The sequence below is a fragment of the Podarcis tiliguerta genome (genome assembly GCF_965153285.1).
Source record: "Podarcis tiliguerta genome assembly, chromosome: 8".
Classification (NCBI taxonomy): Eukaryota; Metazoa; Chordata; class Lepidosauria; order Squamata; family Lacertidae; genus Podarcis; species Podarcis tiliguerta.
Genome location: NC_139541.1, coordinates 71,219,065 through 71,243,176, shown reverse-complemented (window position 1 = coordinate 71,243,176; position 24,112 = coordinate 71,219,065). Strand labels below are relative to the sequence as shown.

General features: G+C 43.8%; 1 protein-coding gene and 1 long non-coding RNA gene across 4 annotated transcripts in view; one reads left to right on the top strand and one right to left on the bottom strand.

The window, feature by feature from the left end:
* Positions 1–15,904, top strand: part of LOC310684869 — a 34,679-nt gene extending 18,775 nt beyond the window's left edge. The window contains exons 2-3 of the long non-coding RNA XR_014514904.1: positions 7,413–7,529; positions 15,890–15,904. This is a non-coding gene — a long non-coding RNA (uncharacterized lncRNA). The remainder of the gene's footprint in view (positions 1–7,412; positions 7,530–15,889) is intronic.
* The window catches only part of LOC310684761 (protein NKG7-like), a 104,465-nt gene that overhangs the window by 7,537 nt on the left and 72,816 nt on the right, over positions 1–24,112 (bottom strand). The window contains exons 1-5 of one of the 3 annotated variants that reach the window (XM_083456328.1): positions 13,187–13,264; positions 12,054–12,241; positions 10,137–10,367; positions 8,611–8,757; positions 8,113–8,241 (exon numbers count right to left, since the gene is read on the bottom strand). The exons of 1 other annotated variant lie outside the window; for it this stretch is intronic. In XM_083456328.1, coding sequence (XP_083312454.1) covers positions 8,113–8,241; positions 8,611–8,757; positions 10,137–10,317 — 457 coding nt within the window. In that variant the 5' untranslated portion in view covers positions 10,318–10,367; positions 12,054–12,241; positions 13,187–13,264. Of the gene's footprint in view, positions 1–672; positions 909–8,112; positions 8,242–8,610; positions 8,758–10,136; positions 10,368–12,053; positions 12,242–13,186; positions 13,265–24,112 lie in introns of those variants that run through there. One more of the 3 variants, XM_083456330.1, reaches the window with a different exon arrangement.

The window sequence follows — 24,112 nt, the reverse complement described above, 5'->3', positions numbered from 1 at the left end:
TATTTCTAGTTATAAAATAAAAGTTCTTTTCTTTGGCAGCCCGGTCCCGGGAGACGGTAGAAAATAGATTCAAAATCCACTGCTCTGCAGGGCTATAAACAGTTAAAAGAATCTGCAGGGCTATAAACAGTTAAAGAATCTCCCCCTCTTCCTCTGCCTCCGATGAGGGGTTTAGAAAGCTTAGATGGCAGATTTGTTTCTTTGCAAAGTACTTTTTAAAGGCTCCAGTCCTTTCACTTTTGCCTTGATCTTTCTACAGAGCGGAAGGTGGGCTTCCTGTTTTGACCTTCCATCCAATACCGAATTTCAATAATTTATAATCCAATTTCCATTTACTTACAAAAGTTTCTTTAATCCGAATGTCCACAGGAAAAGTTGGCGCTTCCCTAACAGCAGCTATGGGGTTTCACTCCCCGAAAACAGCGATCGATCCAAAGTGCCGCGCCGCTCACCCCACGTCGCTCCAGAGCCCCGAAACCGTGTCTCCCCGCGAGTAGGGGAGGCGCTGATGGCACAAGCCGGATCCCAGGTCCACGGTCTTCCTCCGACCGTGGTTTTTTGCGGGTCTCCGCCTCGCCGTAGGCGGTCAGACCCTTCTTTTCGGAGAGCAGTCCCCTCCGAGACGGAGGAAATCTGCCATTGCCAGGCGCGCTCAACTCGGAAGCCACTAACCAAAGTTCTTGAGGCAGGTTACAATAAGTTCAAAACACAATTTTAAAATGGCAGCAGTGCGATCATCAAAACAGCACAGAGTCTCCCCTAACCCCTGTCCTCCAGCGTTCCAAGAAATGCCAGCCTGCAGCTGCATCGTCAATATGTCCTCACTGGGTGGCTGCTGTCGTCTCTTTCAGCCCCAGCCCTCCTGACAGATGCAGGAGTTGCTGGTTCACGTACCTGACATTTCAAGCACTGCAGCGGTTCATTTGACGGATCCATGTGCTCCCTTCTGTGCAAGGAAGGGATTTTTGACTTGAAGGAGCAGTGCAGTGTCTTTTGGCTGAATCCTGGGCAACCCAGGCTTGAGAGCAGTACACGTGAAAAAGATATAGGAGTCTTGGTTGACCACAAACTTGACATGAGCCAACAGTGTGACGCGGCAGCTAAAAAAGCCAATGCAATTCTGGGCTGCATCAATAGGAGTATAGCATCTAGATCAAGGGAGTTGATAGTGCCACTGTATTCTGCTCTGGTCAGACCTCACCTGGAGTACTGTGTCCAGTTCTGGGCACCACAGTTCAAGAAGGACACTGACAAACTGGAACGTGTCCAGAGGAGGGCAACCAAAATGGTCAAAGGCCTGGAAACGATGCCTTATAAGGAACAGCTAAGGGAGCTGGGCATGTTTAGCCTGGAGGTTAAGGGGTGATATGATAGCCATGTTCAAATATATAAAAGGATGTCATATAGAGGAGGGAGAAAGGTTGTTTTCTGCTGCTCCAGAGAAGCGGACACGGAGCAATGGATCCAAACTACAAGAAAGAAGATTCCACCTAAACATTAGGAAGAACTTCCTGACAGTAAGAGCTGTTCGACAGTGGAATTTGCTGCCAAGGAGTGTGGTGGAGTCTCCTTCTTTGGAGGTCTTTAAGCAGAGGCTTGACAACCATATGTCAGGAGTGCTCTGATGGTGTTTCCTGCTTGGCAGGGGGTTGGACTCGATGGCCCTTGTGGTCTATTCCAGCTCTATGATTCTATGATTCTAACCCCTTGGGCAGGATTCGCCACAGATTTCATACTGTAAATCAGGGGAGGAAAACACTTCTGGCAGAGAAACAGCTGTGTTCCAAAGGAGATGTGGGAACTCTCATCCTCACGCCCTCGCCAGCTCCTTGTTTACACTCCAAACATGGCCAGAAGCTCATTGCGACTGTTCCAAGTCTACCTATAACCCTCCCCATTGCAGTGAAGGCGTCCTGTCATTGGTGATGCTTCAGGCCTGACATTGCAGTGCTGGTGTACTTGCAGGTGTCAGCTACGGAAGCTACAGAAGAAGCAGCATTTTCTGTTTTGCCTCAAGTGCCAAAACCTCTCAGTCCAGCCTTACATAAATTATACCATAGTAAAGGCAGCAATGGGACTCACTGCTGCAGATTACTGTCACCTATTTCTTTGCTTCCCACAGCAGCCATTTTGTGCTGGCTTCCAGGGCATATTTATCAAAATATGATTCCCAGTGCCTAAGACAGGGTAAATATGTTATTCCTAGTCACACTGGACTTTCAGGGAGTTGAAGAATGATCAAGTGCCCCACATACTGCTGCATGCCTTAGAAATGAAGATAAGTTAAATCATCTTTGGAATACCGCACCTTAAGTACTCCTAGCACAAGACAGAGAAGATCTTACCTGCCCCACCCATCCCGATATGATTGCATTTAGCAATACACACATTCCAGAGGCCACTGTTAAAATTGCCAATTTGCTGCCAGTAGTCTGAACCCAGGGCGATGAGGAGGAAGAGAAGGCTGATGAAAGCACAAATCACAGCACTGATCTGCAGTATATGCATTGTGAGAACGGTCAGATCTGTGACTGAGGAGCACAATAGGGATGATGAACCTGGGGAAAGGAGACATCCACATTATTACACATCAGTTGCATTTTGTGTTCAGGTGTGCTTTGAAGATGTGCATTTGCTCAGAGGCCTGCAACAGAATGTACTGTCCTGGACAGAAGAGGTTTTCAGGCTGCGCAGACTATGACAGGCATTTAGAATTTATGTTCTGGGTTTTGAGGGCAGTTTGCAAAACCTGGGACCTCCTTCTCCACCCTGTTCTCATAAAGGGTATATATTATACATAATGTGCATTGCTTAGTGCAATAAACTTTATGTATAATATGTAAAGTACACATCATTTTTGCCCGCTTTCCAGAAACATCTATGAGCTGCCCAAGGGAGGAGGCAGGCAGCGGCAGACACAGAGAGGCAACGGGTGCTCCCTCACCGCTGCCACCATCACTCAAGACAAGCGCCAGCTCATTCTCCTTCCTGAGCTCAGTGGTGCCAGCACTGGCAGGGGAAATAGGGACATTGTGGGATCAAATCAGTAGCCGGGCAAGGCAAGAAGCCACGAATTAAATATAAATTATTAACAGATATAAAGGAAAGAGGGGGCTTCGCTTTGCCAGATCTGAAACTCTATTATGAAGCCTCATGTTTATGTTGACTAAAAGAATGGATGACATTGAAAAATACAGATATATTGGACATAGAAGGATGTGACAACAGATACGGATGGCATGTTGGATGGCACGGATATCTAGGTTACGATAAAGCAAAAGTACATAGGGGTTTTTTAAACCATATAATTCAAAACTCTCTATTTACAATATGGGTCAGAGATAAAGACTTTGTATATATAAAGACACCTTGGTGGCTTTCACCGATGTAGGTCTTTTCGGTAAAGAGAAAAAATATGGATCCGAATTGGGCAACATATAGAGAAATTCTAAAAGAAGAACAAAGCCAATTAAAACTGAAAAAATTTAAAGCAATTAGACATTATTGTATGGATTGGTTACAATATCATCCATTAAATGATGTGTTTAAATTAGATAAGAAAATTGGATTTGAAAAAGAGATATCAAAATTAGAAAAGGAATTATTACAGAATAAAAAGAAAATATTATCAAAACATATAGATTATTGCTGGATTGGGAGGTAGAGGGCGAGGAGATCAGAGAAGTGATGATCAAATGGGCAAAAGATTTTGGATATCCTATCTAGATGGAGGATTGGGAAAAATTGTGGCAAAAAGACTTAAAATTCATGGCCTGCTATAGAATAAAGGAAAATTTCATGAAAATGCTGTATAGGAGGTACATGACCCCCAGCAAATTGGCTAAAATATATAAATCAAAATCAAATGTTTGCTGGATGTGTAATCAGGGGGGAGGAACAATGTACCACATGTGGTGGGGTTGGGATAAAATATTTTGGAATACTGTCTATGATGAATTTTAAAAAATGTTTAGACAAACATTTGGGAAAACAAGGAAACCCTGAAGGCTTTCTCCTAGGCATTATGTGAATCAATATCCCAAAGGATAAGAAAAAGGTGTTCTTGTATGCTACATCCGCAGCAAAATGTTAATTGCAAAGAATTGGAAAGGGGAGACTACACCAACAAAGGGAGAATAGCAAAATAAACTGTGTGAATATTTCCAATTGGCAAGAATAACAGCAGCAATAGGGTATCAACCCTACCAAAAACTTTAAAAGGAATGGGAATGTGTAAATGGCTATTTGGGAAAACATTGTTCCCAATCCCAACACAACACAATTTCACCACTGAAACTATATTAGCATTTCAGCTTTCTCCAAGGTCTGGGGGTAGGGGGAATCCAAAATTCTCATCTTTAATCTGGATTCCATCCTGCCAAGTTCCTATCCAGGAACTGTGCTGGTAATGCAGAATTTCAAAGTCTGGGGCAGAATTCACTTGAGCCAGATTCATTCTCAGGTTGACCAAACTGTCAATCCTACTCAGGGATTTTTGCACCTTATGCTGGTGCCGCCATGTTTTTTTTGCTTGAATAAGTTTTAGGTCTCCTTCCAGATCAAGAGAAAGCATTTAGTAGATCGCTGAAACAAGGGATCAAGGAAAAAGAAAACGAAGTACCGGTACCTAAATGAAATAATGTACCGCTTAACCACTTTGGGCTGTTACCGCCAGGGGCGAAAGAAGGCTAACCGACACCCAGGGCAGGCAAACAACCAGCTGTGCACGCATTGCGTCACTACATACAATGTGTGTTGTTGCTATGTAGGGCACATGTGTAGCACCACTATGTACAGCACATGTGTGCAACACAGTGCATGCGTTGTTGTAGCGGTTTGCTGCCGGCGCCTCCTGAACGCCACATGGGTGGTGGTGCGATCCTCTGCTTGCGCCTGCAACTGTGAACGGAGGATCCTCCACATTTGGCGCGATGGTTTCTCGCACTGCTAAGCCCAGGGGAGGCAGGGTGAGCACCCCACCGGGTACCTTCATGTCACCCTCCCCCCAGACATGGCACCTGCCCCCCTTGTGATGCCACTGGCTACCACCACCTCCCTTCCCCACCCCCACCCCCTCTGTAGGTTTGTTCAGCTTGATGGCACACCAACATTTCATGGTGCACAGATCCAGAGGTTGGGAATGGGTCTCTAGGTGTGGCCCTCTGTGACTGCCTAGTGACGCCAACTCTGGTTGACAAGCTGGTGAATGATTTCTCCAAATGGGTCTCCTTTGCCTTTTGATGCTGTTTGTCTTCCATAGAGCAATAATAGAGCTCCAATCTGCATACAGTTACAGGACTGCTTCACTTTCAAAAGTGGATCGAACAAATGCATCAGCAAAGTAGGCATCATCGAAATTAGAACAAAGAAGTCCAGTGCAAAAAAATAAAATAAAATCGTTTTTAGTCCCTTTCATTTGTTCCCTGTATCAAAACTGAACAAAAATCAGCTACTGAAAAATTTCCATTTCCCTCCCGCATAAATCTAGAGAAGTTTAATCCCACCTGGCTCAGAATGCCTTCCTCTTTTCTTCAGGTGAAGTCTTCACTCTGGAACAAGGGCCAGGCATGCTCTGACTCCACCACCCATGGGAGTGCCCTTTTCCCCTCTGCAGAGGCGGGGGAAACTATTCGGAAGGTCCGCCCCCAGAGGCTGATGGATCCAGTGGGATTCCAAATGGTTCTGGGAGGTTTTCTGGCTGATATGACTGGCGCCCGTGTCGAAGCTCTGGATGACCTCTGGAACACCTGAATGGCTTGGGCTATTGATATGATCACTCTGAAAGACCTCTCCCACTTTGTGGAGCCGGAAACTGGTTTACATCACAATTTTATTTCTTATTTATTTAAGACGTTCCTACACCGCTTAATCATTTACCTTTTCAAGCAGTGGGCATTTTTAAAAAACCAACTTACAGGATACAGGAACATCAAACAATAAAGATGTATCATAAAACCAGCCACTACCTTAAAATGCACAATGAAACAGTACTCCAGAGCTTAGGACGAGGAAACAAGCTGGGAAATGGCTTGAACGCAAGTGGAGGAAAGATCCATATGAATGCAACCAAAGACTGGTAAGGTGTCCTCTATGCTGAAGCTTCATCTGGTGATTTCTGAACACAGAGGCAGCATTCATGACTACTCCAGAGCTTAGGACAAGGAAACAAGCTGGGAGACAGTTTGAACACAAGTGGAGGAAAGACCTGCACACTGGTAAGGGCTCATTGTCGAGCCGACCTAGAGGCAGCGAGGCAGCAAAGAAGGCACACATTGCTCCCTCCAGTGCATCCTCATTATGTCACCAGGCAGAGCTTTTCTGGGGTGTATCCTGGCTCCAAGGAGGTGATAGAACCAACGGTAGCTCTTTGTGACTTGTTTGTGAAGCATTTTGAGAATAAAATCACTTGCATCCACCCAAATCTTGGCTCTGCTGTTATAGCAGATGAATCTCATTGTGAGTGGCATATACATCTGCAGACATGTCCAGAGCGAAATCTACACTTGCTGGTTTCTGCAGATCAAACCACAGCTAAAGACACAAGAGGAAGCCAGGGCATTAATTCTTATCTCCCCCTGGCCAGCTGGCACTACTATAATTAGATCTAAGTGCTAGGAGCAGGGTAAGGAGTGGAGGCAGTGGACCAGATGTCTGGCCCATCAGCTTGAGGTTCCCAAACCTGCTCAGATGCTTTCCTCATTGTAGCTTCTTTATTATAAAATCATAGAATTGTAGAGTCATCTAGCCATAAGGGTCATCTAGTCCAACCCTCTGTAATCTTTGGCCCAAATGGGACTCGAACCTAAGACCTTGAGATTAAGATTCTCATGCTCTACCAACTGTTCAGTTGAGTCAACATCAATACCCATTGGCTTTGGGGGGGGAAGAGATTTTCATTAAAGCTTCGGGGGGGGGGGGACATAGAAAAAGCAATATACAACAGTTTCCATCAAATAAGTTTTTTGTAAAAATATTTGGAGGAATAAATAGGCTGTGTGTGGGAACCTTCTGTTAAAGAGAAAGTCACATCCAAGAAGACTGATTGAAATGCCAGAAGTACTGTGAATTTTGGACACAATGGAGATGAAAAGATTTGGATTATTATAGAATACACAGGAGGAAAGGACTAACAATAGGACCCACAAATGGGTGGAGGGAACTCCAGGAGATTCTGTGGAATCTTATTTCTATATTGTATATTGATATGTTATTGTAAAATTTTAATTTAAAAAACCAAATAAATAAATTTACAATATAATTATAATAATGTTCATCATCATTCTTAACTGGTAATAGCAGCATACATTAAGCAAATCATATTTTCCCCGCCAATTGGAGAAGTTCTGTTCTACACCGATCAGTAAATAACTTCCATTTTCTTAACCACTTTGCTGGACTTATAAAAATGTCAGTTTTGTCATTAAAGTTGCCATACATCCGGAATTTCCCAGACATAGCAGGTATTCGGTTCATGTCAGAAGTGTAGATCTCAGCAAATTTCAGAAAAGATAGCTCAAAAACCCTTAGGGGTTTTGCAAAGAAAGATCAACAACTTTGGCTAAAAAGACAAACAAAAAGCCTCAACAACTTTGACAGAAGTTCAACAACTTTTGTGTCTGGGTGTTCACTTTTTCAAATATGGCAGCCCTACATTATATTCAATTCCCCCCAGCTCCAACTCGCCCCAGTGCAGGCTGTGTCTGTGTGCCCCAGGTGTCATCTGAAGTGGAAGCACAGCCTTTTCTTCATGCTGATGTTGACACAGCCCTATTCAAGGCGAAAGCCAGCCCACCTGTCAGGAGAGAAAAGGGGCTGGTTAGGGCAACAGGGGGAGCAGAATAAAACTCCATCCAAGATATCTGGACTGCTGAGCTCGTTTCCTAATCAGTGAGGTCCCAAATTGCCGTTCTAGAAGGCAAAAATATATTCTCTTCCACAGAACTACATGGTGCATTTTGAATCTTCTGCATGGAATACACACCTGCTTTCAACTGTGTTCAAATGGACACACTGCCCTAAACTGTTCTGAGCTAAATAACGCAGCAGACTACTCTACACAAAGGTAAACCTTTAAATAAAGATGTACATTTCCAGCATTCGACAAATACTCACCAGTTATGAGGAAGAGAGGAAAGGTCGCCCAGCCCAAGCCAAAAGACCATCCATAATACCAGGTAGAACTGCTGATTGCTGCCGCTGTACGCCCTGTGAAGATGGCCATGGCAATCAGGACGCAACCAGCTAGGAGAAAAAATACGTCAGGATATCAAGTTACTTGTTAATTAAATCCTTGATGCTGAGCTGGAAGCTGCAGTTAGTGCAAAATGGAGAGGATCAACTACTCACTGGGGTGGAATATGACCAACATATATACTGAGGCTAAAAGAAATGCACTGACTGCCAATCAGCCCCTGTACAAGGTTCAAAATTAGTGTACAAAGCCCTATACAGTCGTACCTTGGTTGTCAAAGGGAATCTGTTCAACTTTCAAAAACATTGGACAACCAAGACACGGCTTCCGATTGGCTGCAAGTGTCTACAGCTCTGATTTCTGGTGTTTCAGGGGCTTGGGCTTAGTGTGGATGCAGATGCTCAGAACCCCCATGATACCTGCAACAAGGCTGGCTTTAGCGGAGTTCTTGGTCTTGGAGATGAAGCCAAGTTGGAAGGAAAAGAAGTTACAACAAAGGCCAATGCAAGAGATGGCTCCAGCAATCATCCCGAAGAACATGAAGGCTCGGGTAGCATGGTAGAAACCTTTCGGGAAGGAAGGAAGAGAAAGAAAAAAGGTTAAGTGCATCTGTGGGATTTGACAATAGCTCTGCAGACATCACATGTAATACTTTCCACCAGGGATGGGTAGATCAGTTTTTATCTGACACATACCAGTTTTGCATGCTCTCTGTCCTGTTTCAGAATTGATATGTATTTTTTTAATAGAAAAGTCAAAATAAATATTCACATTTAAAGGAATCTACTACAACAAAAAAGTATTTAAATGCCTTGAGGGCACGATTTCCTGGTGGTGCTTCTACTCCTACCTGCTTGGTCAGTCCTGAAAGGGGGGATGTCACCAGTGGTGGCTGAAGCATATGAGTACTGGTAGGGCAGATGGCAGGAAGACCAAAAGTAAGTGGAGCAAGAGGGAATGTCAGACACAGCCAACCCGTGGTAGGTGGGTGTTGGCTGAAAGCAGACAGACATTGGTGGACCAATGCTCCATTTCCCCTAATGGGCTGGCCTTCTATTACTCATCACCATGGTTCCTGGCCTGTTGCATAACCCACTGCACTCCACAGGGGTTCATTCTTTCCCCCATGCTGGTTCATATCTCTGTTAAGCTGCTGAGAGATGCCATCAGGAGATGAAACTGGTTTAGTCTGTATTGTTCTAAGTATCCTTCAAAGCTTATCATAGGTTTGCCAACTTGAAGACTAGCTGTGGTAGGGAAACATCTCTTCTGTGCAACTTGCCCAACGCCAGCCATCTTCTCCTGCAATGCACAGCTTCACAGAACTGAAAAAAGACACACCCAATTCACTCGGGGCCCAGTAAACCTGCCAAGAGCACAGGGCCCAGTAAACCTGACATCGGGGCCCAGTAAACCTGCCAAGAGCACAGTGCAAATTGAGTGTGCAGTCCAAAGCACTCCCAGGATCCTTTGCAACATGCAAGGTTGTATTTAAGGTAGGGGCTTCTTGGCAGACAAAAAAAAATGGCTTCCTGACAACATATATTAAAAATCAGAGGCAATGGGTTTTTTTGTGGAAACTGGGGACTCATCTACACTGGTCTATTATAACGTTAAAAATGTATTCTTAAAATGTGACACGAGAGGGCACCGTAGAGCAGTGATCCGTTGTCAATGCCAAACAGCATTGGGAGCTATATTTATTATAGTGTTTTTATAGCATTTTTCCTATCTGTGTAGATCCAGCCTCAGTGGTAAGAACTACCATTTCCTTTTAAATTTTTTTGCTGCCCACCCACAGCAGCCATTTTGTGCTGGCACCGAGGGCTGAGGAAGGATCAACTGGGCCCCCTACTGCTGCATACCTTAGAAATGAACATCAGTTCAATCAGCTTTGGAATACCACACCTTAAATACTCCTAGCACAAGACAGAGAAGATCTTACCTTGTACGGCATGAATCGAAGGTGAATAACAATTATAGATCGAAATGACAGGGCCGCAAGCTACCCAGAGGCCACTGTTTGCATTGTCACTTTGCAGCCAGTAGTCTGAGCCCAGGGCAATGAGGAGGAAGAGAAGGCTGATGAAAGCAGAAATCACAGCGCTGATCTGCAGTATATGCATTGTGAGAACGGTCAGATCTGTGACTGAGGAGCACAATAGAGATGATGAACCTGGGGAAAGGAGACATCCACATTATTCCACATCAGTTGCATTTTCTGTTCAGGTGTGCTTTGAAGATGCACATGGGCTCAGAGGACTGCAGCAGATTGTGCTGTCCTGGACAGAAGAGGTTTTCAGGCAGCGCAGACTATGACAGGCATTTAGAATTTATATGTTCTGGGTTCTGAGGGCAGTTTGCAAATTTAAAAAAACCTGGGACCTCCTTCCCTGCCCTGTTCTCATAAAGCGTATATATTATACATAATGTGTATTGCTTAGTGCAATACACTTTATGTATAATATGTAAAATACACACCCGCTTTCCAGAAACATCTACGAGCTGCCCAAGGGAGGAGACAGGCAGTGGCAGACACAGAGAGGCAACGTGGTGCTCCCTCACCGCTGCCGCCATCACTCGAGACAAGCGCCAGCTCATTCTCCTTCCTGAGCTCAGTGGTGGCAGCCCTGGCAGGGGAAATAGGGACATTGTGGGATCAAATCAGTAGCCAGGCAAGGCAAGAAGCCATGAATTAAATATAAATTATTAATAGTTAGAAAGGAAAGAGGAGGCTTCGCCTTGCCAGATCTGAAACTCTATTATGAAGCCTCATGTTTATGTTGACTAAAAGAATGGATGACATTGAAAAATACAGATATATTGGACATAGAAGGATGGGACAACAGATACGGATGGCATGTTGGATGGCACGGATATCTAGGTTACGATAAAGCAAAAGTACATAGGGAGGTTTTAAACCATATAATTCAAAAAGCGGAAAAGAGAAAAAATATGGAACCAAATTAGGCAACATATAAAGAAGAACAAAGCCAATTAAAACTGGAGAATTTTGAAGGTATTAGACATTATTGTAAGGATTGGTTACAATATTATCAATGAAATAAGGTGTTTAAATTAGGGGGAAAATGGATTTGAAAATGAGATATATCAAAATTAGAAAAGGAATTATTACAGAACAAAAGGAAAATATAATCAAAAACATATAGATTATGGCTGGATTGGGAAGTAGAGGACGAAGAGATCAAGGAATTGATGATCAAATGGGCAAAAGATTTTGGATATCATTTCCAGATGGAGGATTGAGAAGGATTGTAGCAAAAAGACTAAAAATTCACAGCCTGCTATAGAATAAAGGAAAATTTCATGAAAATGTTGTATAGGTAGTACATGACCTCCAGAAAATTGGCTAAAATATATAAATCAAAATCAAACGTTTGGTGGATGTGTAATCAGGAGGAAGGAACAATGTACCACATGTGGTGGAGTTGTGATAAAATATTTTGGAATACTGTCTATGATGAATTTTAAAAAATGTTTAGACAAACATTTGGGAAAACCCTGAAGCCTTTCTCCTAGGCATTATGCAAATCAATATCCCAAAGAATAAGAAAAAGGTGTTCTTGTATGCTACAACCGCAGCAAAATGTTAATTGCAAAGAATTGGAAAGGGGAGACTACACCAACAAAGGGAGAATAGCAAAATAAACTGTGTGAATATTTCCAATTGGCAAGAATGACAGCAGCAATAAAGTATCAACTCTACCCAAAACTATAAAAAGAATGGGAATGTGTAAATTGCTATTATGTGTCGAATAAATTTCACAAAGTCACAATTTAGATAGATATGTTATATATTTTGTGAACTTTCAACCATATTCATACCAAACATGTTCTTTACCTCTATTTTTTCAGTCCTCTCTTTTTGCCTTTTATGGTTTCCCTGTTGCCCTGTTATTGAAAGGACACAGATTAGTGACAGGCTCTAGCTTATATGGTCACCTCCTCCTGTGTTCTGTAACTTTGTCTTTGTCTCCAGACATGAGTGAGCAATTGTGTCCTCAATGCTGAAGCTTCATCTGTTGATTTCTGAACACAGAGGCAGCATTCATGAGTAGGAGGCACTGATGGCTACAACCTTCATAGACTTGTGTCTGGTTCCTCTCTAAAAGCTTTATATCCTCTGCCCATGACGGCATCTTACTGAGTGAAATATGCCTTAGGTCTGACCCAGATGGCAATTTCTATGAAGTCACCAACACTTTTTCTTATCCCATTCATAGAAGGCACAGGTCTGACCCTTTTCCCCTTTCTCTGCTCCTTTTCCAGGGAAAACTTGCTCTTTTGCTTTAAATCTGAGCAAACGGCAAAACGGCAATCCAAAGAAAACCCAAATTGCTGTTTGCTCTGATTGAAGGCTAAAGAGTTGTTTTTCCCAGGGGAAAGCAGGAGGACAAGAGGAAGTGTGGATAAACCCTCAGTTTTGCTGGATTGAACCCCTTGGTATGTAAGCTCTCTATCAACCTATCAACCTATCCATCTGGGAATGGTGGCTTTGCCTATTTCCAATGCATGGCACCTTCATGGGCACTTAAGAGATCCATTCTGTCCCATTTTCTGTGGATAACAAAAGCAGCAACATTTCACATCTAAATTGTATGCCCTTTCCCCTAAGGTACACATTTTGTACTCATCCATCCCACCCAACCAAATACACATTCTGTATGCTCTGAAATGCATGTCTGCCATAAAATGCACATTTTTGTACAGGAACTGAGCCACAAAATTCAAAGACATGTCTAATCCAATGGATAGCTGTGCTCCAATCCGCATAAAAATCCAGGACTGCTTCACTTTAAAAAGTGGATTGAAGAAATGTATCAGCAAAGTTGGCATCTTCATAATTAGAATAAAGAAGTTTATATGTAGCCTTTAGTCCCTCTCATTTGTTCCCTGTATCAAAATTCACCAACCATCAGCTACTGAAAAATTTCCCTTTCCCTCCCGCATAAATCTAGAGATGTTTAATCCCACCTGGCTCAGAATGCCTTCCTCTTTTCTTCAGGTGAAGTCTTCACTCTGGAACAAGGGCCAGGCATGCTCTGACTCCACCACCCATGGGAGTGCCCTTTTCCCCTCTGCAGAGGCGGGGGAAACTATTCGGAAGTTCCGCCCCCAGAGGCTGATAGATCCAGTGGGATTCCAAATGGTTCTGGGAGGTTTTCGGGCTGCTATGAATGGTGCCCATGTCGAAGCTCTGGGTGACCTCTAGAACATCCAAATGGCTCGGGCTATTGACACGATCGCTCTGAGCGCCCTCTCCCACTTTGTGAAGCCTGTTTGGCCCCCTGTTATACTCCAGAGCTTAGGACGAGGAAACAAGCTGGGAAATGGCTTGAATGCAAGTGGAGGAAAGATCCATATGAATGCAACCAAACACTGCTAAGGTGTCCTCTATGCGGAAGCTTCATCTGTTGATTTCTGAACACAGAGGCAGCATTCATGACTACTCCAGAGCTTAAGATGAGGAAACAAGCTGGGATACAGTTTGAACACTATGGGGAAAGACCCAAACACTGGTAAGGGCTCATTATCGAGCCGACCTAGAGGCAGCGAAGGCAGCAAAGAAGGCACACATTGCTCCCTCCACTGCATCCTCATTATGTCACCAGGCAGAGCTTTTCTGGGGTGTATCCTGGCTCCAAGGAGGTGATAGAACCAACGGTAGCTCTTTGTGACTTGTTTGTGAAGCATTTTGAGAATAAAATCGCTTGCATCCACCCAAATCTTGGCTCTGCTGTTATTGCAGCTGAATCTAATTATGAGCGGCATCTGCATCTGCAGACTGTCCAGAGCGAAATCTACACTTGCTGTTTTCTGCAAATCAAACCACAGCTAAAGACACAGGAGGAAGCCAGGGCATTAATTCTTATCTCCCCCTGGCCAGCTGGCACTACTATAATTAGATCTAACTGCTAGGAGCAGGGTAAGGAGTGGAGGCAGTGGACCAGATGTCTGGCCCATCAGCTTGAGGTTCCCAAACCTGCTCAGATGCTTTCCTCATTGTAGCTTCTTTATTATAAAATCAGAGAATTATAGAGTCATCTAGCCGCAGGGGTCATCTAGTCCAACCCCCTGCAATCTTTGGCCCAAATGGGAATCGAACCCAAGACCTTGAGATTAAGAATCTCAGGCTCTACCAACTCTTCCGCTGAGTCAACATCAATACCCATTGGCTTTTTTGGGGGGGGAGAGATTTTCATTAAGCATGTGTGGTGGATATTTGTTTTTCCCAAATACTTCCATTTGATATAAATTTAGAAAGCTTACTCAAGGTGCCTCCTGACTGTGTACCCTAAATTTAAGGTTGCATATAAATAATGTGGGTTAAAGCCATCTATTACCCTGGGACAACAAATCCATTTAAAATATATATATATAAAGGAATCAGAGTTATAGCCAATGTTAATCTACTAACATAGGCTCATTAATTTCGATGAATCTACTCTGAATGGAATTCAGTGGGGTACAACCCAGACTTTGTGTGAATGGGGAGGAGTGCCGGGAAATGCATTGACAAGTGGGAAATGAGTGAATTATTACTGGGAACACATATAAACACTTGACAAACAAATCAGGGCGAAGGCAGGATGAATGCTTGTTGTAATATGACTCCCCAAGAAAGATCAGGATGGATGCTGAATGAAGACCAGATATGGTCTAACCTCCACATAAGTTTTCTGCAAGTATATTGGGAGGAATAAATAGGCTGTGTGTGGGAACCTTCTGTTAAAAAGAAAGTCACATCCAAGACGACTGATTCAAATGCCAGAAGAACTGCTTTTCTCCCAAAACTTGCATGGGGGAGAGAAAGAGCCACATGTCAAGGGATGGAGAAGAGAGAGGTTCCATTGCTTCTTATGACTTTGCAGGGAAGTCTGCTGGGAGCAAAATTAGACCTCTTGATTCTAAATCCAAACCCATGCTTCCACCCTCATAACCAGGGTACACAAAACATAGAGGCATATCATTTAATTCATACACCTTCTTTTCAGCTTCATGAATAGAAGATGCCTGGCTTACTCATTCCTTATCTTTAACCCAGCTACTGAAGGCATAATAATATTGTTCATCATTATGGCAGATCAAGTTGATGGACTATGCCAAAATGGCAAAAATGACTGGAAGGATCAGAAATCAGGAAGACGAAAATTGTAATAAGGAATGGGGGGAATTTATAATCTATATTAAAAACCATTGTAAACAGCTAAAAATAATAATTAGTGGGATTGGAATAACAGTTGTAGTTTAATGCTGAATTTTGGACACAAGGAAGATGCAAAACATTTGGATTATTATAGAATACGCAGAGACAGGACTAACAATAGGACCCACAAATGGGTAGCAGGAACTCCAGGAGATTCTGTGGAATCTTATTTCTATATTGTATATTTATATGTTATTGTAAATTTTTAATTTGAAAAAACAAAATAAATAACTTTACATAATAATTATAATAATGTTCATCATCATTCTTAACTGGTAATAGCAGCATACATTAAGCTAATATGATACTTTAATCATCCTTCCCCCCACCACTTGGAGTTTCTTAACCACCTTGCCAGACTTATAACAATATCAGTTTGTCATTAAAGTTGCCATACATCTGGAATTTCCCAGACATAGCGGGTATTCGGTTCATGTCAGAAGTGTAGATCTCAGCAAATTTCAGTAAAGATAGCTCAAAAACCCTTAGGGATTTTGCAAAGAAAGATCAACAACTTTGGCCAAAAAGACAAAACTGAAGTTCAACAACTTTTGTGTCCGGATTTTCACTTTTCGAAATATGGCAGCCCTACATTATATTCAGTTCCCCCCCAGCTCCAACTCGCCCCAGTGCAGGCTGGGTCTGTGTGCCCCAGGTGTCATCTGAAGTGGAAGCACAGCCTTTTCTTCATGCTGTTGTTGACACAGCCCTATCCAAGGCGAAAGCCAGCCCACCTGTCAAGAGAGAAAAGGGGCTGGTTAGGGCAACAGGGGGAGCAGAATAAAACACCACCCAAGATATCTGGACTGCTGACCTCGCTTCCTCATCAGTGAGGACACAAACTTGTCGTTCTAGAGGGCAAAAATATATTCTCTTCCACAGAACTACAAGGTGCATTTTGAATCTTCTACAGGGAACACACACTTGCATTCATCTGTGTTCAAATGGACACACTGTAGAGCAGCCCCAAACTGTTCTGAGCTAAATAATGCAGCAGACTACTCTACTCAAAGGTAAACCTTTAAATAAAGATGTACATTTCCAGCATTCAAAAAATACTCACCAGTTATAAGGAAGAGAGGAAAGGAGGCCCAACCCAAGCCAAAAGCCCATCCATAAGGGGCAATTCCTCCTGTCTGCCCTGTGAAGATGGCCATGCCAATCATGACACAAAGAGCTAGGAAGAAAAAATACATCAGGATATCAAGTTACTTGTTAGTTAAATCCTTGATGCTGAGCTGGAAGCTATAGTTAGTGCAAAATGGAGAAGATCAACTACTCATTGGAGTGGCATATGACTGACTTATATACTGCGGCTGAAAGAAATGCACTGGATGCCAATCAGCCCCTGTGCAAGGTTCAAAATTAGTGTACAAAGCCCTATGCAGTTGTTTGGCTATCCTTTTACAGTATGTGTAACATATAATAAAAAGGTAAATGTGCCATCACTCTGCAGTTCACTTGAACAGGGACAGGTGGCGATCTAATATAGAGTGTGGTGAAAGGTGGTAAATGGGTGGTCTATGTGAAATGTAGAGGGACAGCTGGAACAGGTGGCAGCCACTGCCCTGCTCTGCTGGCTCCTCTGCCAACCACCTGAGTGGCTCATACTCCCAGGATCCAGAGGCACAGATCTACCAGCAGTGCAGCTGGCCATCTCCCAGTGTTGTTATTCCTGCCAGGCAAATTCCTCAGCTCACTTAGCTGTGGCAGCATGAGATGAAAGAGGGAAGGTTTTAGAAGCATGCCATACTCAAGAAGGGGTGTGTGGTTTTCATTCAATGGAAGCCACTGCTCCCCACAGTGTGGCTTTTGAAGCAACCCCACACGGCTGCTTTCTAACTCCAACATAGCAAGTGGAAAGCAGCTGCCCTGGCAGGGCTATGGAAACCCTTGCATCCCCCTCCCTATCTTTTGTAACTCTGAAACTGGAGGTGGGGAGGGCATTGCTATGCACCATATCCATTGATTTCAGTGGGTCTATTCTGAGTATAACTTAGTTCTGCCAATAGTGTTTTGTGAAATCGCATTCTCCTCCCAGACAGCATGTGTTGCAGTGAAGTCACCACAACTGACTCTGTTTCTTGGCTGGCTATGTTTGGATTTCCACAGCTACCCAACTGGTCCCTCGGAAGCATGGGACCTGTTCCGGCCAATGGGGTTGCAGAAATTGCTTCCAAGGGATAGATATATACCACTGCACATTGCGTTTTGAGATTCTTCTGTTTCGTTTCGTCCACCGGACCACCCGCCCACCCTCCCTATACAGTGGTAACTCGGGTTAAGAACTTAATGCGTTCTGGAGGTCCGTTCTTAACCTGAAACTGTTCTTAACCTGAAGCACCACTTTAGCTAATGGGGCCTCCTGCTGCCACCACGCCGCCACCACACGATTTCTGTTCTCATCCTGAAGCAAAGTTCTTAACCCGGGGTACTATTTCTGGGTTAGCTGATTTCTGGGGTTTCAGGGGCTTGGGCTTAGTGTGGACGCAGATGTTCAGAACCCCCATGATACCTGCAACGAGGCTGGCTATAGCTGAGCTCTTAGTCTTGGAGATGGAGCGAAGTTGGAAGGAAAAGAAGTTGCCACAAAGGCCAATGCAAGAGATGGCTCCAGCAATCATCCCAAAGAACATGAAGGTTCGGGTAGCATCAATGTAAGCTTTCAGGAAGGAAGGAAGAGAAAGAAACAAGGTTAAATGCATTTGTGGGATTTGACAATAGCCCTGCAGACATCCCATGTAATACATTCCACCAGGGATGGATAGATCAGTTTTTATCTGTCACATATCAGTTTTGCATGCTCTCTGTCCTGTTTAAGAATTAATCTGTATTTTTAATAGAAAAGTCCAAATAAATATTCACATTTAAAGGAATCTCCAACAACAAAAAAGTAATTAAATACATTGAGGGCATGATTTCCTGGTGGTGCTTCTACTCCTACCTGCTTAGTCAGTCCTGAAAGCGGGGCTGTCACCAGTGGTGGCTGAAGCATATGAGTACTGGTAGGGCAGATGGCAGGAAGACCAAAAGTAAGTGGAGCCAGAGGGAATGTCAGACACAGCCAACCCGTGGTAGGTGGGTGTTGGCTGAAAGCAGACAGACATTGGTGGACCAATGCTCCATTTCCCCTAATGGGCTGGCCTTCTATTACTCATCACCATGGTTACTGGCCTGTTGCATAACCCACTGCATGCCACAGGGGTTCATTCTTTCCCCCCATGCTGGTTTATATCTCTATTAAGCTGCTGAGAGATGCCATCAGGAGATGAAACTGGTTTAGTCTGTATTGTTCTAAGTATCTTTTGAAGCTTATCATAGGTTTGCCAACTTGAAGACTAGCTGTGGTAGGGAAACATCTCTTCTGTGCAACTTGCCCAACGCCACCCATCTTCCCCCATGCTGGTTTATATCGCTATTAAGCTGCTGAGAAAGGCAACTGGTTAAGTCTGTATTCTTCTAAGTATCCTTTGAAGCTTATCATAGGTTTGCCAACTTGAAGACTGGTTGTGCAACTTGCCCAAAGCCACCCATCTTCTCCTGCAATGTACAGCTTCACAGAACTGAAGAAAGACACACCCAACTCACACCGAGTGACATCGGGGCACAGTAAACCTGCCAAGAGCACAGTGCAAATGGAGTGTGCATGTGCTGGTCCCGTGGGTTTCCCGAGAGGCATAGTCCAAGTCTGGTCCATGTTCAAAGGTGCAATGTGGAGGCAGTCTGTAGTAGCTGAAGCTGGGTGCAGGGCAGGGAGTCAAGTGAAGTCAGGAACAGGCATACAAGCAGGGAACCAGGGTGCGTCAGGAGCTCAGGCAGGAAAGCAGGACAGGATTCAGGCCGGAACTAGCAACCAACAATGTTGCTCCCGCAACTTGGGACTGGGGCTGGCTGGCTTTTATCTGCAGCTCAGGAGAGGCTGGAGGGCTACCAGACCCAGCGGCAACCTCAGCTCCCTTTGACAGGGCTGAAAGTGGAGCACCTGCAGGCAATGAGTCCTCCATCACCTCAGGAGCCAGAGCGGACTCAGCTGATGCCTGCAGCTGAGGATCCAGCACAGGTGAGGACCCTTTAGGCTCATGTCCCAGCCCTGGCTCAGCTGGTTCTGGAGGCGGGGAATCCTGTGCAGTCTGGGATCCCTCAGGTTCAGCATCCGATTCCGAATCCCAGACCATCACAGTGCAATCCAAAGCACTCCCAGGATCCTTTGCAACATGCAAGGTTGTATATAAGGTAGGGGCTTCTTGGCAGACAAAAAAAAATGGCTTCCTGACAACATATATTAAAAATCAGAGGCAAGTGGAGGGTTTTTGTGGAAAGGGGGGCTCATCTACACTGGTCAATTATAATGTTAAAAATGTGTTCTTTAAATGTGCCACGAGAGGGCACAGTAGAGCAGTGTTCTGTCATCAATGGTAAACATCATTGGGAGCTATATTTTTATAGTGTTTTTATAGCATTTTTCATATCTGTGTAGATCCAGCCTCAGTGGTAAGAACTACCATCTCCTTTTAATTTTTTTGCTGACCACTCACAGCAGCCATTTTGTGCTGGCACCGAGGGTTGAGGAAGGATCAACTGGGCCCCCCACTGCTGCATACCTTAGAAATGAACATCAGTTCAATCAGCTTTGGAATACCACACCTTAAGTACTCCTAGCACAAGACAGAGAAGAACTTACCTGGTACTCCAAGAAAAAAATATGGAACACAAATATTCTTAATATTGCAAACTGCCCAGAGGCCACTGTTCTGAATGGCACTTTGTATCCAGTAGTCTGAGCCTACGGCGATGAGGAGGAGGAGAAGGCTGATGAAAGCACAAATCACAGCACTGATCTGCAGTATAAGCATTGTGAGAAGGGTCAGATCGGAGACTGAGGAGCACAATAGGAATGATGAACCTGGGGAAAGGAGACATTCACATTATTCCACATCAGTTGCAGTTTGTGTTCAGGTGTGCTTTAAAGATGCACATGGGCTCAGAGGCTTGCTGCAGAATGTGCTGTCCTGGACAGAAGAGGTTTTCAGGCTGCGCAGACTATGACAGGTGTTTAGAATATATATGTTCTGGGTTCTGAGGGCAGTTTGCAAATTAAAATAAACCTGGGACCTCCTTCCCCACCCTGTTCCCCACCTGCAGCAGCAGACACAGAGAGGCAACAGGGTGCTCCCTCACCACTCCCGCCATCACTCGAGACAAGCGCCAGCTCATTCTCCTTCCTGAGCTCAGTGGTGGCAGCACTGGCAGGGGAAATAGGGACAATGTGGGATCAAATCAGTAGCCAGGCAAGGCAAGAAACCATGAATTAAATATAAATCATTAACAGATAGAAAGGAAAGAGGGGGCTTCGCCTTGCCAGATCTGAAACTCTATTATGAAGCCTCATGTTTATGTTGACTAAAAGAATGGATGACATTGAAAAATACAGATATATTGGACATAGAAGGATGGGACAACAGATACAGATGGCATGTTGGATGGCACGCATATCTAGGTTACGATAAAGCAAAAGTACATAGGGGTATTTTAAAGCATGTAATTCAAAAATCTCTATGCACAGTATGGGTCAGATATAAAGACTTTGTATATATAAAGACACCTTGGTGGCTTTCACCAATGGAGGCCTTTACAGTAAAGAGAAAAAAATATGAAACCAAATTAGGCAACATATAGAGAAATTCTAAAAGAAGAACAAATCCAATTAAAACTGGGGGGGGGGGGGATTGAAGTAATTAGACATTATTGCATGGACTGGTTACAATATCATCAATTAAATGATGTGTTTAAATTAGATAAGAAAATTGGATTTGAAAAACAAATATCAAAATTAGAAAAGGAATTATTACAGAATAAAAAGAAAATATTATCAAAATATATAGATTATTGCTGGATTGGGAGGTAGAGGATGGGGAGATCAAAGAAGTGATGATCAAATGGGCAAAAGATTTTGGATATCCTATCCAGATGGAGGATTGGGAAAGATTGTGGCAAAAAAACTTTAAAATCACAACCTGCTATACAATAAAGGAAAATTTCATGAAAATGCTGTATAGGAGGTACATGACCCACAGCAAATTGGCTAAAATATATAAATCAAAATTAAATGTTTGCTGGATGTGTAATCAGGGGGAAGGAACAATGTACCACATGTAGTGGGGTTGTGATAAAATTAAAATATTTTGGAATACTGTTTATGACGAATTTTAAAAAAATGTTTAGACAAACATGGGGGGGGGGACCCTGAAGCCTTTCTCCTAGGCATTATGCGGATCAATATCCCAAAGGATAAGAAAAAGGTGTTCTTGTATGCTACAGCCGCAGCAAGAATGTTAATTGCAAAGAAATGGAAAGGGGAGACTACACCAACAATAAGGGAATAGCAAAATAAACTGTGTGAATATTTGGAATTGGCAAGAATGACAGCGGCAATAAGGTATCAACCCTACCAAATTTTTTAAAAAGAATGGGAATGTGTATATTGCTATATGGGAAAGCATTGTTCTCAAATCAAACCCTTGATATGTGATGAATAAATTTCACAAAATCACAATTTAGATAGATAAGTTATATATTTTGTAACATAAAGATAATAAAGATAAACAACACAATTGAAAAGAAAAAGAAGATAGAAGATGCTGTAATGAGGTGGCGGGAAGTCACTAGGGAAGAATTATGAAAAAGATCTGGTTTATAAATATGTATAGTATATGTTAAACATAAGAATTTGACTATGTATATGACTAACAATGGAAAAATCTAATAAAAAGCATTTTAAAAAACAAAAGAAACAAATCAGTAGCCATGATTCCAGGATTCATGATTCCAGGATTGTCCCAGGACAATCGGGGCACTTGGAAGGTATGGTGGTTCTAGAAAAGAGCCTGGAAAGCCTTTGCCCATCCAGTGTAGACCAGGGGTAGTCAACCTTTTTATACCTACCACCCACTAATGCATCTTTCTTGATGGTAAAATTTTCTTACCGCCCACTAGTGCTCGATGGAAGGAGGATTCAGCTTGTGTCATAGAACCCCCTACCTCCCACCTAGAATCCTGAAACACCCACTAGTGGCACCGCTTGAATGCCACATGGTGGTGGCGGGGTCCTCTGCTCGCATCTGCAGTTGTGAACGGAAGATCCTCCACATGCGGTGGCAACACGATGGCTGCTTGCACCGCCGAACTCGGGGGTGGCAGGTCAAGCTCCCCACCGGGTGCCTTCTTGTCACACCCCCCCCCAGACATGGCACCCAGGGTGCTCCATCGCCCCGCCCCCATGCGACGCCACTGGCTACCACCACCTCCCTCCCTCCCTTCCGCACCCCACCCCCTCCGTAGGTTTGTTCTGCCTGATGGCACACCAACGTTTGCTGGTGCACGGATCCAGAGGTTGGTAATGGGTCTCTAGGTGCGGCCCTCTGTTACTGCCTAGTAACTCCAGCTCTGGTTGACAAGCTGGTGACTAATTAACCTATACGATTTCTCCAAATGGGTCTCCTTCGCTTTTTGATGCTGGTTGCCTGCCATAGAGCAATAACCAAAGAAATATATTTGTGAGTTTTTGAAGCACTTTTATAACTTTGCATGCAGATGAATGAGCAGTGATAGGGGCTGTTGGCGGTTTCGTATGCCTCGCTCCCATAATCATTGACAGATATTTTAAGAAAAGAATTCTATGCCTGGTCTGGTCTGGGGAGTTGCAATCTCTCTCTCTCTCTCTCTCTCTCTCTCACACACACACACACACACACACACACACTGCTCTCCTTCCCTCTTCCCTCCTTCATTGCACACGCCTATTGCCTCAAACTACAATTGCCTAGCCTAACCTAGCCATGCCCCACTTTGTTGGCTGATGGAATCAAAACAGAAGGGCAAGCAAGGGGTAGAGGGAAAACATGAAGGGAACCAAATAAATTGCTCTCTGTTCCTTCAGGAGTCATTTCTGTCCATGGTGCTTGGCTCATGGCGAATAACAAAAGTGACCAACGTTCACTCAATTTTCCAGTTCTTCCTGAAACAAAGGCACACATCTAGTCTGACCTAAATATTTCCTCCACTACAATCTTTTGTCTGCATAGTCACCATCTAACTTCCCCCATTTTTTTCTGCGTAACATAGGAAGCAGTCTTATACGTCTCACTATTGGTTCATCTAGCACAGTATTGCCTTACTCTGACTGGCAGCAGCTCCCCAAGGGCTCAGACTTTCCCCTGGGATCTGCTACCTCTTCCTTCTTTAACTAGAGACGTCAGAGACTGAACTTTCAACCTTCTGCATACCAAACAAGTTCTTTACCTCTATTTTTTCAGTCCCCTTTTTTTGCCCTTTATTATTTCCCTGTTGCCCTATTATTGAAAGGGCACAGGTTAGTGGCAGGCTCTAGCTTATATGGCCGCCTCCTCCTGTGTTCTGTAACTTTGTCTTTGTCTCCAGACATCAGTGAGCAATTGTGTCCTCTATGCTGAAACACAGAGGCAGCATTCACGAGTAGTAGGCACTGACAGTTACAACCTCCACAGACTTGTATCTGGTTCCTCTCTAAAAGCTTTATATCCTCTTCCCATAACTGCATCTTACTGAGCAAAATATGGCTTAAGTCTGATCCAGATGGCCATTTCTATGAAGTCATCAGCACTTTTTCTTGTCCCATGCATAGAAGGCACAGGTCAGAGCCCTATTCCCCTATCCCT